Source organism: Salvelinus alpinus, chromosome 6 (genome assembly GCF_045679555.1).
Source record: "Salvelinus alpinus chromosome 6, SLU_Salpinus.1, whole genome shotgun sequence".
NCBI lineage: Eukaryota > Metazoa > Chordata > Actinopteri > Salmoniformes > Salmonidae > Salvelinus > Salvelinus alpinus.
Window position 1 is genome coordinate 42744572 of NC_092091.1, and position 15328 is coordinate 42759899.

A 15328-nucleotide genomic window follows, 5' to 3' on the forward strand; every position below is an offset into this window, starting at 1 on the left:
AAGAAGCCTAAGGCTGAGAACAGTGTGGAGCTGTGAACGAGGCTACAGGCTATAGGAGTGGGGGAAAAGGGCCTTTGGATTGGAGCTCAATGCATAGATCTCTGGGAGTAATGGGATTTTGTGGAAGAAACCACTAGGGAAGAGAGTTGTGGTAACGGCAGAGTGTAGGAGAAGGCACACTCACAACGCTGAACCGTAGGTCAAAGCCTGCTGGCTCTGCAACAGCTAGGAAACCATGAGCCGAGAACACCCACAAACCATCATGGGACTTTTAGCATGTAGGCGTATTGTTTTCTGTGTGGGAGGGAGTGGAGAGTTCGAGGGGGATGGAGCGGCGTGGGAGAAGGAAGGATGAAGGGATGGGGGAAGAGGAGGGGAGGAGTTGAACGTGGGGGTGCTCTGTTAGGAAGAGCCGGCAGGCAGGGAAAGACGAGTCGCGCTGGTGTCACGGTAAACAGGCCTCACCCCGGCAACCCCCCCCCCCCCATTCACACAACATCAGGGGCCGTTGAGACGCTTGAACTCGAAAGCCTCACAAATAAGTATCCCGCCTCGGACTCACCTGGCAGAAGACAGGCTTGTAGCGGTCCGAGAACAGCAGGTTCAGCTCCTCCGACTCGTACTCCTGGGGCAGCCGGTCCACACAGAGGCACTTAGAGTGGAGGTGGTGACCCGCGGTCAGCTGGTTCACGTCGGTCCACTGGACCATGAGCGCGCGGTCCCCCTGCGGTCGCCCCAGCAGCTCCGACCGCGCCCGCGACGCCGAGTCCTTCTTCATGTACTCCACGAAGCCGTAGCCCTTGGAGTGTCCGGTGAGCTCGCTGTAGACCAGGAAGCAGCGCTCGATGTTGCCGTAGGAACGGACCAGCTCCTCCAGCTGCTGGGCGGTGAAGGTGTGGGGCAGGTTGGTGAGGCACAGCAGGGAGTCGGTGGGCTGGAGCTGCACCGTGATGTCTCGGCCACGCATGTTGCTCTGGTGGAGGGAGCGGATGGCACCCTGAGCCTGGTCACCGTTCAGCAGGGTCACAAACGCTGGAGGGACATGGACAGGGACGCACATAGACAGGGACAGAGATACACAGAGACGGGGAAATGGACAGAGATGCACAGAGACAGGGAGACAGGAATACACATAGACAGGAATACACAGAGACAGGAATACACAGAGACAGGAATACACAGAGACAGGAATACACAGAGACAGGGAGACAGGAATACACAGAGACAGGGAAATGGACAGAGATGCACAGAGACAGGGAGACAGGAATACACAGAGACAGGGAGACAGGAATACACAGAGACAGGGAAATGGACAGAGATGCACAGAGACATGGACAGGGAGACCGGGACAGGAACACACAAAGACAAGGAGAAACACACACACACACAGACAGAGAGAACAATACACACACACAGACAGAGAGAACAATACACACACACAGACAGAGAGAACAATACACACACACAGACAGAGAGAACAATACACACACACAGACAGAGAGAACAATACACACACACACAGACAGAGAGAACAATACACACACACAGAGACGGAAACACATGCAGAGAGACAGAGAATGGGAGAGAGAGGGGTACCGAAACATACACACCCAGAAACAAAACAGCCAGAGAAACACAGAGATACACAGAGATGCACAGAGACATGGACAGGGAGACCGGGACAGGAACACACAAAGACAAGGAGAAACACACACACACACAGACACACACACACAGACAGAGAGAACAATACACACACACAGACAGAGAGAACAATACACACACACAGACAGAGAGAACAATACACACACACACAGACAGAGAGAACAATACACACACACAGAGACGGAAACACATGCAGAGAGACAGAGAATGGGAGAGAGAGGGGTACCGAAACATACACACCCAGAAACAAAACAGCCAGAGAAACACAGAGATACACAGAGAGAAAGACCCACATTAGCTGGGAGCAGCCTGGAAAGAATCCACTCACTGACACACATATTTATCCCGCTTCTAAACACACAGTGACAGAACAGAAACAGCATGATAGATCACAATAACAGGGGAGGTGTTTACAACATCACAGTCCAATAAACAGGCTTAATCAAACCTGAACCCTTTTATACAAACGCTAACAGCCCGAAACGACCCCCCCCCCCCCCAACACGCCCTCCCCCCCTCCCGAAAATGCCGACGCAGTGATTCATGGGCCGTGAAATGAGGCGGTAATGAATTGATATGGAATGTGTAGCGTGGCCAAAATACCCCTCAGCCGAGCGAATGAGCCCACTGTAACAGCATCTGACTGACTGACTGGCCGAAACACGTCCATGTGATTTTTTTGAAGTTATAACTTCAAAGTGGTCCCGTGTGGCTCAGTTGGTAGAGCATGGCGCTTGCAACGCCAGGGTTGTGGGTTCATTCCCCACGGGGGGACCAGGATGAATATGTATGAACTTTCCAATTTGTAAGTCGCTCTGGATAAGAGCGTCTGCTAAATGACTTAAATGTAAATGTAAATGTAATAACTTAATTTACGATTGCTGGCCCGTCTTCTTCCTAACTGACTGTTAACCCGTGTTAACCCTTTAGCGCCGGCGGTAGGTCTGTGTTAATCTGTGTTGACTATTTACTGAGAGGAACTAATATCTATATTTAAATATTTGGTGGCAATTAGCCTCCCCAGTCGACATTGTGAGACCTAATGCACTTCCAGTGCTCAGAGGATGTTGCTGATACATTACTACACAAGTGGACGAGTGAGTCTGAGAGAGGTGTGTTGTGTGTGTGTGTGTGTGTGTGTGTGTGTGTGTGTGTGTGTGTGTGTGTGTGTGTGTGTGTGTGTGTGTGTGTGTGTGTGTGTGTGTGTGTGTGTGTGTTGAGTGCGAGGGAGGGAGAGGGATGCATGTACTGTAGAGTTGATTAATGATGACTAATGTTTCGAGAGACACCGGCTCGGTCTAACAGTGATCCCACTGATGTCTGACAACTGACGCAACTGTGGAGCTGAACCCAGAGCACTAATGTGAAGTCAGGACTGTTCTGCCAGATGAAACCGGAGAGGACCACTCTCCCACGTCCCGCCGGCCTCTAGAACTCACAGCTCCATCTGCACCACTTCACATTCCATTAAAGCGTTCACGCACGCCGCCAGCCGTCCCGCCCGGCAAATCAATTAACTCAACGTTCCGATACTCAAAACTGCATGACGGATCTATTTTTCTGAGCCCAGACGGTAATCTGGTTATACCGCGGTGAGTCAAGTAACGGTACACTGTGTGATGACTGAGGCCTACTTCATCCTCCTTTAAAAGCTTTCTCGCTCCCTTTCTGTGTTTCTCTATTTCTCTCTCTCTCTCTCTCAAACAATACACTCCAAGGAACGGGGGCTTACTAAATAGAACAACGCTGCTCAACATGTTCTCCATGTGAGAGAGAGAGATGAGAAGAAAGAGAGAGAGAGAGAGGATGGGATGGAGAGAAAGAGAGATAGAGGGATGGAGAGAGAGAGAGGGGGTGGAGGTGGAGAGAGAGAGAGAGAAAGAGAGCGAGAGAGAGAGGGATGGAGAGAAAGAGAGAGGGATGGAGAGAAAGAGAGAGAGAGAAGAGAGAGAGAAAGAGAGAGAGGGATGGAGGTGGAGAGAGAGAAAGAGAGAGAGGGATGGAGAGAGAGAGAGGGGTGGAGGTGGAGAGAGAGAGAGAGAGGGGGGGGGGGGGTGGAGCTGGGGAGAGAGAGGGGGGGGGGTGGAGCTGGAGAGAGAGAAGGGGAGAGCTCAAAGCATCTTAAAAGGCTTACACAGTAATGGTATAATACAGAGACAGTCCAGAGTCTGCTGACAGATTCTCCAGGCAAACGTTTCTCTCCAAAAACACAAAGAGGCTCTTAATTATGGGGCGGCGACCGTTCGGTATTTGCATTTCTATAAGGAGCGTGTCGTACGGCAAGGGGAACGGGGAGAAGGAGAGAAAGAGAGACGGAATCTTTTGCGGAATCATCACCAAGCCTACAATTCCACATGCCATGTTCGCCGGGAAGTAGCTCATTAAAAACCCCAGGAGATACAGGCGCTAAGGAGGACAGCTATGTCTATGAGTCTATTGTGTCGAACCACTGTGGTTTAGTTCACCTGCTATGCTCCTGTCAATAGTGTAGATGACACCCCCTTTCTGTTCCTACACTACGGCCACGCTTGTTCTGAACGCACCCAACAGACGGTAACACATTTCAACAGGCGAGGCGCGGCTAGAAACGAGGGCCCAAGAGTTTTAGACCTGTAGGCTGTAGCGTAAAACCCCTTTGGTTGCCGTCGAAAGCCCGAACTAGGCCCTACCTTCTGACTTCCAGCATGTCAATTAAGGTGCAATCGCAATAGGCAAAGCCAGGGTTCTTCTGTCTCTCCGCAAACACACACAATCTGGATATAAAACGCACACAGACGCAACAGACGTGTCAACTCAAGTATAACCCTTTCACAGCGACAATCGTGTTTCCTCCCCAATACCGTAGCCCTGAGATCTCTCTCTCTCTCCCTACCCGACAGCTAACAGAGAGAGTGCGAACACGTTTTTGCTGTCATCCCAATCTGATAATCAGAGCAGCACTTCAATTTGCCTGACTCTTATCAGGCACCCTGGCCTTTTGTCTTTCTGCATACGAACCACCCACCCACACTCTCCACTCAACTCCATCACTTACTGCTCCCCCCCCCCCCCAGCTCCAGCCTCTTCAGCCCCCACAGAACCAGGCTCTCATAGCCCCCCCACCATGAGTGGCCAGGGAGTGGGTTACCCTCCCACGCAGGGCGGGGGATGGAAGACTTGTTCAAGCTCAAGTGGACCACCACACCGCCCAGTGCTAATGCACACAGTGAGTGGAACCTCTTCTCTCTCCCACCTATGGCCCAGCTCTCCATCTCTCAATCACTCCCATCCCTCTCTCTGCCATCATTCCGTCTCTCACATCCACCACTAACTAGTACCATGCCGGCCTGCCCATCTCTCTCTCTCTCTCTCTCTCGTATGTCCCACCCCTCTGTCTTTCCATCACTCCATCCCGCTTTCCCTCAACTACTTAATAGCTCTCCCCTGCAATCATTCCATCCATATCACACCCGTCCCTCTCTTCTCAAACCATCCCATCCCTCGCTCGATACCCCATCACTCGTTCTGTTCCCCATCCCTCAGTCACTGCATCCCTCCATCATCTCCATCTTTCTTTCAGTCTCTCTCTCTCTCTGGCTCTCACCCTGCGTGTTCCACTAACTAAATCCTGACCCTAAAGTCCCCTGACAGACCTCTGAACCATCAAGTCTAACACCCACCTGAACAAATATCACTCCCCCACCACATCACACGCTGCTTCCTTCCCCTTTCGGTAGAGGCTGAAACTAGCCCCGTCTAGGAGGTCTGTTAGCCACGATAACACGACGGAGACATTTTAGAGAAGTATAGGGGACACATATAGCCCGTTTGCTCTCCAGTCGTAGACTGTTGACGACACGGCAGTCAGAACTGATAAGGGGGGGGGACTGAGTGGAATGGAGAACATACATACTAATCTCAACGTGGACCTGCTGCTGTTGACGACCACGGCGGAAATAAATCGTAGGCTTCTCCTCGGTGATTCTTAATTGAGTGTGTCGTTTTGTACGTGTACCTTGTTAGGAAATGATCAAATAAACTCAACTTGACCCCCACCCCAAAAACAACGACTGATACGGTCCGTCCCGAATGGTACCCTTTTCCCTATACAGTGCACTACGTAGGGAGGGGGGGGAGGGGGGGGGGGCATGTGTGACACAGCCGTAGTGTATGGTCAGATCACTGAAGGGAGAAACTCTCTGAGGGGAAGTTCTATCTAAAACAAGACTATCCAAACACGGGTTCAGAGGGCTGAAGTGAAACGGAACTATCCGCTGTGCTAGTGATCGAAACATGATCCAGAACTAGATCTGACGGAACGGTGAATCGTACGATCCCCTGTGCACGGTACAGCCGTACGATCCCCGTGCACGGTACAGCCGTACGATCCCCGTGCACGGTACAGCCGTACGATCCCCGTGCACGGTACAGCTGCCCTCAAGGGTCAAATATTGCCTGTGCGGCAGGTAAGCAGCACACAACAATTTTGTCGCGGGGTCTTTCGTGACGCCTTCAGGCCTGTTGGTTTTTGTTAAACCCACTGCAAAAAGGGTCAGCGCAGTGCGTGTGTGGGTGGATAGATGGATGTTGTCAGTGGTGCTTGTCAGACAAAACACACACACACACACACACACACACACACACACACACACACACACACACACACACACACACACACACACACACACACACACACACACACACACACACACACACACACACACCTGCTGTTTGTGGAGATAACACCAGATGGGGCTGGCTGTGAACAAGTGTTCCTATGCCAACTGTTGTTTTCTCACTATCATTACCAATGCTGCCTTCGCCGTCATCATCGTCATCATCACCTCAACCTTCAGTTAAACCACAGACAGGCTCTTCGGTGTTATGAGGAGAGGTGTTGTTGGGGCACTAAGAAGGGGTGTAGCGGCTAATAGCTTAATGAACAACCTGCACAGTACTAAGGCTAATTGCTACCTCTTGAGATGTGACTATTGTAAGAAGAGGCAACAGCAGAGAGGAGAACAGAGCCCTACAGGAGGATTCTCAGGAGTTGACTTCCTGTGTCCAAACAGCTGCAAAAACAGCTCCATCAAATACTATGAAACTAGGAGCGAAGTGTCATAGAGAATCAAATCTATGAGACAGTGATATGTGACACACACACACACCTTTTCCCATAATGCCGCAGAGTAAAACACCATCGTTTTGTCCAGGTTCAGTAACAGCGACTTATCAGGGAACATGTAACTAGCTATGAGTTCGCTACAGAGCGCGATCAACCCTGGCGATATCAATCACATAACTCACACGGCCTGGCATGTGGGCTGCTGCTCTCATTTACAGATACTGACTCACACAGCACACAGATGGACAGATGACGATGGAGTGAGAGAGGGGGGAGGGGAGAGGGGGAGAGAGAGAAACAGAAAGAAAGAAAGAAAAATGGGAGAGACGGAGAGAGTGAGAGAGAGAGAGCGAGCGCGAGTGAGAGAGCTGCCTGCAGTCGTCCTCAGAGGTAACTACAGGGCTGAGAGGTCTCAAGTCATATTGTCAGTCAGAGCTGAGTCATAGACGAGTAGACCCGTAACGGATTGGTCGCATTCTACAGTAATAATAACACTAATAACAAAAAAAGAACATAGGCGTTCTGGAAAACAAGTGAAAGGGCGAGTCAGAACATTGCTCTCTCAGAAACAACAGGAAATATTTTGCATCTTTAGGTAATTGGCAAGTAGAAACCGGATGGAGCTTCAATACATTGGGTTATATGATGAGATGGTGTGAGCTGCCAGGTTGGATACAAGCTCTCCTTCCTCGGAGATGCCAGTGGTTTGTGACGCAAGCAATGTACTGACACTGGCTTTCTTGGCACACTGTTGCTCTTCCACGCTCTATATAGCTGAACATTTCTCCTAAACATCCTATATAAATACAGGGACCATCGTCAGCTCGCCATTTTAAAGCAACACCGTTAACTGTGGGGAAATAGTGAAATTGTTTGTGATCATTGAGATCTAGGAACCTTTGAAAACACAGGGCGAAGGTAGGAAGACGACTCCCGAGGGCAGCGGTCAACAACCGGTCGGTCGGGATGGCATTCCTAGTCGATCAACAAGCATTTCTGTAGAAAATCCAACGATAAAGGCTTGTACTCGTTTTTGCCCCCGTCTTGCGCTGTTGCCGGTAGGTGCACTTGATTCAGGTGCCCTGCGCACCAGGCAGGCAAAGTGTTCCCATTTTGAACCATTTCCTACCCAGCGGAGCGGGAGATCAGTTGCTAAAACGAGTGCGCCTACTGCGCTGGCCAATCGGATAGCTCAAATCACAGTGCCTACCTACAGCTTCCACGACCCCAGCCACAGAAAAGTTTGATACTAGCCTATATAAGATTGCATAACTTTTAAAACCATGACCAGAGAGACTGTCAAAGAATACATGGCATCGGTGCCAGTCGAGTTTCACCATCAGGTGGAAGACGGTGTCCCCGCTCTCTGGTCAGTCTGACGGGGGGGGGGGGGGGGAGGAGAGAGCAGGGACCGTGAGAGGCAGACCATCTGCGGCTCTCTTCCTGCCTCCGCTGAGACTAATGCCAAAACAACTGGGAACTCGGGAAATCTCCAACTTCTGACTTCAGTGCGGTCATCCAACTCAGAAACTTAGGCATCTTTCAACACTCTTAGGTGCTATGTAGAACCTAAAAGGGTTCTTCGGCTGTCCCCATAGGAGAACGCTTTGAATAACTCTTTTTGGTTCCAGGTAGAACCCTTTTCAGTTCCATGTAGAACCCTTTCTACAGAGTGTTCTACAAGGAACCCAAAATAGTTCTAACTGGAACCAAAAGGGTTCTCCTATGTAGAGCTCGGATTTTCCATCTTGAAGTTCACCGACGTCATAATTTGACCTTGTTTTTTCCGAGTTCCCAGTTACCTTGAAATCACCATGACCATCAGATGCAGGCACCATCAATCCAGTCAAATAAACAAAAGTGAATAATTAGCTAATTATTTCAATTTATTATAAAGCTCTTTTACCAACTGATCTATTTTATTATCAAAGCTTGAGTTTTAAAATATAATATGTTCTGAGAAGAACAATATTGGCAGACCAGGCATATAGCCGATATGCTGTGATAATGTATTAGGCCTACTGCACAAACCTCATTCCTACAGAACTGTTTTTATTAGGTTAATGTAAAAAAAAAATGTAACCAGTATTTATACTTGCACATCATCATATCTATCACTTCAGTGTTAATTTGCTAAATTGTAATTACTTTGCTACTATGGCCTATTTATTGCCTTACCTACTCACACCATTTGCACACACTGTATATAGACTCTTTTTCTCCCTATTGTGTTATTGACTGTACGCTTGTTTATTCCATGTGTAACTCTGTGTTGTTGTTTGTGTCGCACTGCTTTGCTTTATCTTGGCCAGGTCGCAGTTGTAAATGAGAACTTGTTCTCAACTAGCCTACCTGGTTAAATAAAGTTGAAATAAAATACAAAAAATATTGAGTGCCATAATCTGGTTCCTAAAACGGAAGTCAATGGTTATCTGTAGGAGGAATGTATATGGTGGAGGCAATTAAGCTTGGAATGTACTTAGTAACGGAAAGGCAATCACATGGTTGCCGGCACTGATAAGGGTGGAGAGATGTGGTTCAGTGAGGAATGGGGGCCGAGGTCAGTTCAGGTCACATTAAGGGAGAAGGAATAGTTTATTGCCCGCATCACTTAACTTCCTGCCTAGCAATAAAGATGTAATGCTTAGAGGGAAGGAGGATACTCCACCCAAATTGGGGTATATATACTACCACTGGTGGAACCATGTCTTTGTCTGTGCAGCTGTCCGACCCTTTGGGTGAATAAACTTGGTTTGAGCTTTACTAAGCGTCCGTGAGTGTTTTACTCCGTTTATTTAGAACCTAACACCTGGAACCAAAAAGAGTTACCATACGGGGACGGCTGAAGATCACTTTTGGAACCCTTTTTCTATTGAGTGCAGTGTCTCTATTATGGGGACGGTAATCGGCTCACACAGAAGGCCCATTGTGTGCCCAGGATCCCCCTGCTGACCCCTTCCATTGTCATCCCAGCGGACAGTTCCGCAACGCCGCGTATACCTTTGGAAATTCCCGAATTCCGCATCCGGGGCGCTCTATCGAGGCTCTATGGCTGGCGTGGAAATTCCCAGGCGTAGGATTGGGCTGGGAGGCCAGGTAACGACAGACGCTAACTGTTAAAATCAACACCATAACACTCCGTAATGAGGAAGTCATGAGGAGTCCTCGCTGCGGTGCAGCGCTCTAATTTGCACGGTGGGTGCACTGAAGCAAAGGCAGAATAACACAGGGGATGAGGAGGGAGATATACCCCTCATTACCTAGAGGCTACCAACTTCTGAGCAACGTCCTGGAGCAAATTCTCACAGAGAGAGAGAGAGAGAGAGACAGGGACACAGACGTGCACACATAAGCTCTAATCAGCACAAGCAGCCCTCTAAAATGAACTGAAATGTCTATATGGGGACGGATTTGATGTCACAGATGGAACAGTCGTACATCTCAGTTATTGGTAATAGGCAAGGGGTTGGGAATCAGCCCTCACATACACACACTCTCCACTCTCCTCCAGGCAAGAGAGACCGGCTGCAAAACAAGATGTGACACTCCTTTGAATTCACTCCCTGTTGTTTTCTTCCAAAAGGAATCATTGCACAATTGTCATTTCCAGGAATTCTCTGACACATACCACTTATTTCACCAGAAAACAATCCCTGTTGGGTAGCCCGTGTTTCAGGGCAAACCAAGCCATCTGCATCCCACAATCAGCACAGGGAATATATTATACGACAGTGTCTTGCATCCCAAACGGCACCCTATTTCCTATATAGTGCCCTACTTTTGACCAGAGCCCTATACGGGCACCTGGTCAAAAGTAAAACACTAAATAGGGAATAGGGTGCCATTTGAAGCCAAGCTAGTGTTTCACACCAATTAAAACCATGGCCCAATAAAAATCACATAAAATCTGTTTCACCATTTCCCCAAAGGGAAGATTAAATTTACACCCCATACTTACAACGATAGATATTACATCCAAACGAAACATGCTGTTCGGCTAATTCAGCATTAAGCGTACACAGAGTTTGTACACACACAGAGTTTGTACACACGCGCGGCATGAGATGAATGGTGAGTAATGTACACTCGTTATCTGGTGATTTACGATGGTTTGAGTCCTTTAATGGCCCGGTGTTCTTTGGTATGGTGCTGAGGGAGATAGGGAGTAGGGGGGAGAGTTTGTGCGTGTGTGGCGGTGTGGGGGGGCTGAAGGCAGTTTAAGGCAGGGATCAAGCTAGATGAAGCCGATTTTTTTCTTGAGTGGATGGTCGGGTGGCCGGAACCTAATTTACAAATCATTTGTAGACTGCAAATTGACCGCGAGAAGCCCAAACAGATATAATGTTTGATTAAAACATAATTTCAAACCTTGCTTACATTTGTATCTCTATTGTGCATGGGAATACTTGGGAACAGATTTGTTCAATAAGAGGGGGGGGGGGGGGGGGGGGGAAATAAAACCACCTGTGGGCCAAATTCAGTTGGGGAACCTTGGTTTAAGGGATAGCGCTGCTTCTCACACAGGACATACTATATAAACATTTAGAAAGATCAACGTCGTACAGATGCCGAGGAGAACTATTCAGGCTCCATAACAGAATCATATACTCACTATATAGTTAGAATCATATACTCACTATATAGTTTAAACACAGATGGACATACACAGAAACATGTACACACACACATATATACAAGCACACACACTTTCACACACACACACACACACACACACACACACACACACACACACACACACACACACACACACACACACCTTTCACTTTATTTCTCCTATCCCTTCTTTATTGTTGTCTATCATCTTTCTCTCTCTCTCTCTCTCCATTTCAAACTCTGCACGTCTATGAGTTGGTGTGTGGACTGGAGAGATCACTGTGTCTCCAAGCGGGACCCTGTCCTGAGAACGGAGCTGGGGGTCTGTGAGGTGACAAGCCTGGAGAGTTTGAGGGGTCCGAGAGTTGGATTACGGGGCTCGCATTCAACCCACTACACCTCTAATTAGGGAATTCTCCACAATGTAGAGGGACATATAAGATCCCCCACACGGCACAGAGATATAAGACCCCTCCTCAGCGCTCACACATCCCACAGCCTAGAGACCACACAAGGGTAAGGGACGGTGGGAACAGGCAGAGAATGGCAAGATGCAAGATGGCACCGACAGCGATGGTCGCTTCGAGTCCTTAGGAAACTATGGAGTATTTTGTTTTTTTTCTTACATTGAGTATTTCTTACATTGTTAGCCCAGAAAATCTCAAGCGTTATTACATACAGCCGGGAAGAACTACTGGATATAAAGGCAAGGTCAACTTACCAACATTATGACCAGGAGTACGACTTTCCCGAAGCGGATCCTTTGTTCGCACCACCACCCAGGACATTGGATCTAATCCCAGAGGCCGACCCAAAAACAACGTCGCCGCAGAAGAGGTAGACGGAGCGGACTCCTGGTCAGACTTAGAAGGTGTGCACACCACCCCACCGCTTCCGAGTATATTACCCGCTAATGTCCAGTCTTTAGACAACAAGGTAGACGAAATTAGGGCAAGGGTTGCCTTCCAGAGAGACGTCAGAGATTGTAACATTCTCTGTTTCACGGAAACATGGCTCTCTCGGGATATGTTGTCGGAGTCGGAACAGCCACCGGATTTCTTCACGAGTTGCGCCGACAGAAATACACATCTCTCTGGGAAGGAGAAGGGCGGGGATGTATGCGTCATGATTAATGACTCATGGCGTAATCATAACAACATACAGGAACTCAAGCCCTTTTGTTCACCTGACCTAGAATTCCTTACAATCAAATGCCAACCATATTACTCCCAAGAGAGTTATCTTCGGTTATTGTCACAGCCGTGTATGTCCCCCCCCAAGCAGATACCTCGACGGCCCTCAAAGAACTTCACTTGACTCCATGTAAACTGTAAACCATATATCCTGAGGCTGCATTTATTGTAGCTGGGGATTTTAACAAAGCAATTTTGAGAACTAGGCTACCTCAATTCTATCAGCATATTGTAGCACTCGCACGGGCAATATACTGGATCACTGCTACTCTAACTTCCGCGATGCATACAAGGCCCTCCCCCACTCTCCCTTCTACAAATCCGACTACAACTTAATTTTGCTCCTGCAGAAACTCAAACAGAAACTCAAACCCGTGACAAGAACCATTCAACGCTGGTCTGACCAATCAGAATCCACGCTTCAAGATTGTTTTGATCACGCAGAATGGGAAATGTTCCGGGCAGCCTCAGAGAATAACATCGATTTATACACTGATTCGGTGAGTGAGTTTATAAGGAAGTGCATTGGAGATGTTGTACCCACTATGACTATGAAAACCTACCCTAACCAGAAACTGTGGATAGATGGCCGCATTTAACCATGTAAATATTTTTGAGAATATGGCTAAATATAAACAGTGTAGTTATTCCCTCCGCAAGGCAATCAAACAAGCGAAATGTCGGTATAGGGACAAAGTGGAGTCGCAATTCAACGGCTCAGACACGAGACGTATGTGGCAGGGTCTACAGGCAATTACAGACTACAAAAAGAAAACAAGCCACGTCACGGACACCGACGTCTTGCTTCCAGACTAACTAAACACCTTCTTTGCCCGCTTTGAGGATAATACAGTGCCACCAACGCGGCCCACTACCAAGGACTGCGGGCACCTCCTCTCCTTCTCTGTGGCCGACGTGAGTAAGACATTTAAACGCGTTAACCCTCGCAAGGCTGCTGGCCCAGACGGCATCCCTAGCCGCGTCCTCAGAGCATGCGCAGACCAGCTGGCTGGTGTGTTTACGGACATATTCAATCACTCCCTATTCCAGTCTGTCGTCCCCACATGCTACAAGATGGCCTCCATTGTTCCTGTACCAAAGAAGGCAAAAATAACAGAGCTAAATGACTATCGCCCGTAGCCCTCACTTCTGTCATCATGAAGTGCTTTGAGAGACTAGTCAAGGATCATATCACCTCCACCTTACCTGCCACCCTGGACCCACTTTAGTTTGCATACCGCCCCAATAGGTCCACAGACAATGCAATTGCCATCACACAGAACACTGCCCTATCCTATCTGGACAAGAGGAATACCTATGTAATTGACTACAGCTCAGCATTCAACACCGTAGTAGCCTCGAAACTCGTCATTAAGCTTGAGGACCTGGGTCTCAACCCCGCCCTGTGCAATTGGGTCCTGGACTTTCTGACGGGCCGCCCCCAGGTGGTGAAGGTAGGAAACAACATCTCCACTTAGCTGATCCTCAACACTGGGGCCCTACAACGATCCTTGCTCAGCCCCCTCCTGTACTCCCTGTTCACCCATGACTGCGTGGCCTTGCACGCCTCCAACTCAATCATCAAGTTTGCAGACAACACAACAGTAGTGGGCTTGATTACCAACAACGACGAGACAGAGTACAGGGAGGAGGTGAGGGCCCTCGGAGTCTGGTGTCAGGAAAACAACCTCTCACTCAACATCAACAAAACAAAGGAGATGATCGTGGACTTCAGGAAACAGCAGAGGGAGCACCCCATTTCCACATCAAAAGTTAAGTTCCTCAGCGTACACATCACGGACAAAGTGAAATGGTCCACCCATACAGCCAGTGTGGTGAAGAAGGCGCAACAGCGCCTCTTCAACCTCAGGAGGCTGAAGAAATGTGGCTTGTCACCTAAAACCCTCACAAACTTTTACAGACGCACAATTGAGAGCATCCTGTCGGACCGTCTCACCGCCTGGTACGGCAACTGCACCGCCCACAACCGCAAGGCTCTCCAGAGGGTGGTGCGGTCTGCATAACGCATCGCCGGGGGCAAACTACCTGCCCTCCAGGACACATACAGCACCCGATGTCACAGGAAGATCAAAAAGATCATCAAGGACAACAGCCAACCGAGACACTGCCTGTTCACCCCGCTACCATCCAGAAGGCGAGGTCAATACAGGTGCATCAAAGCTGGGACCGAGAGACTGAAAAACAGCTTCTATCTCAAGGCCATCAGACTGTTAGACAGCCATCACTAACACAGACTCTAATCATTGTCCACTTTAATAAATGTATCACGAGTCACTTTAAATAATGCCACTTCAATAATGTTTACATATCTTACATTACTCATCTCATGTATATACTGCATTTTATACCATCTATTACATCTTGCCTATGCCGCTATTATTAGGTAGTTATTGTGGAATTGTTAGATTACTTGTTAGATATTACTGCACTGTCGGAACTAGAAGCACACGCATTTCACTACACTCACATTAACATCAGCTAACCTTGTGTATGTGACCAATACAATTGGATTTGATTGGTCAACAGGACACAAGATTCTCCCATTGGACAGTGGTACCCCAGGAGGCGGGAGGGGGCTCGCGAGAAGGTTGGGGGGTGGGGGGGGGGGGTAAAGCTACAAGGTGTCTTTCAAGATTTCCCACAGTGTGGTCTTGGGAGGGGCGAGAGGGGTGGCTGGGTATTGGTGGTTGGGGAGGTAGTGATTGACAGGGGGAAGGTTACAGTGTAACAC

At 48.6% G+C, this 15328-nt stretch overlaps 1 protein-coding gene across 6 annotated transcripts in view; it reads right to left on the reverse strand.

Annotated features, from left to right (window-relative positions):
* LOC139577552 (ribonucleoprotein PTB-binding 2-like) overlaps positions 1-15328 on the reverse strand; it is a 71511-nt gene that overhangs the window by 37330 nt on the left and 18853 nt on the right. For all 6 annotated transcript variants that reach the window (XM_071404608.1, XM_071404606.1, XM_071404609.1 and 3 more), the window contains exon 3: positions 563-1032. In XM_071404608.1, coding sequence (XP_071260709.1) covers positions 563-1032 — 470 coding nt within the window. The remainder of the gene's footprint in view (positions 1-562; positions 1033-15328) is intronic.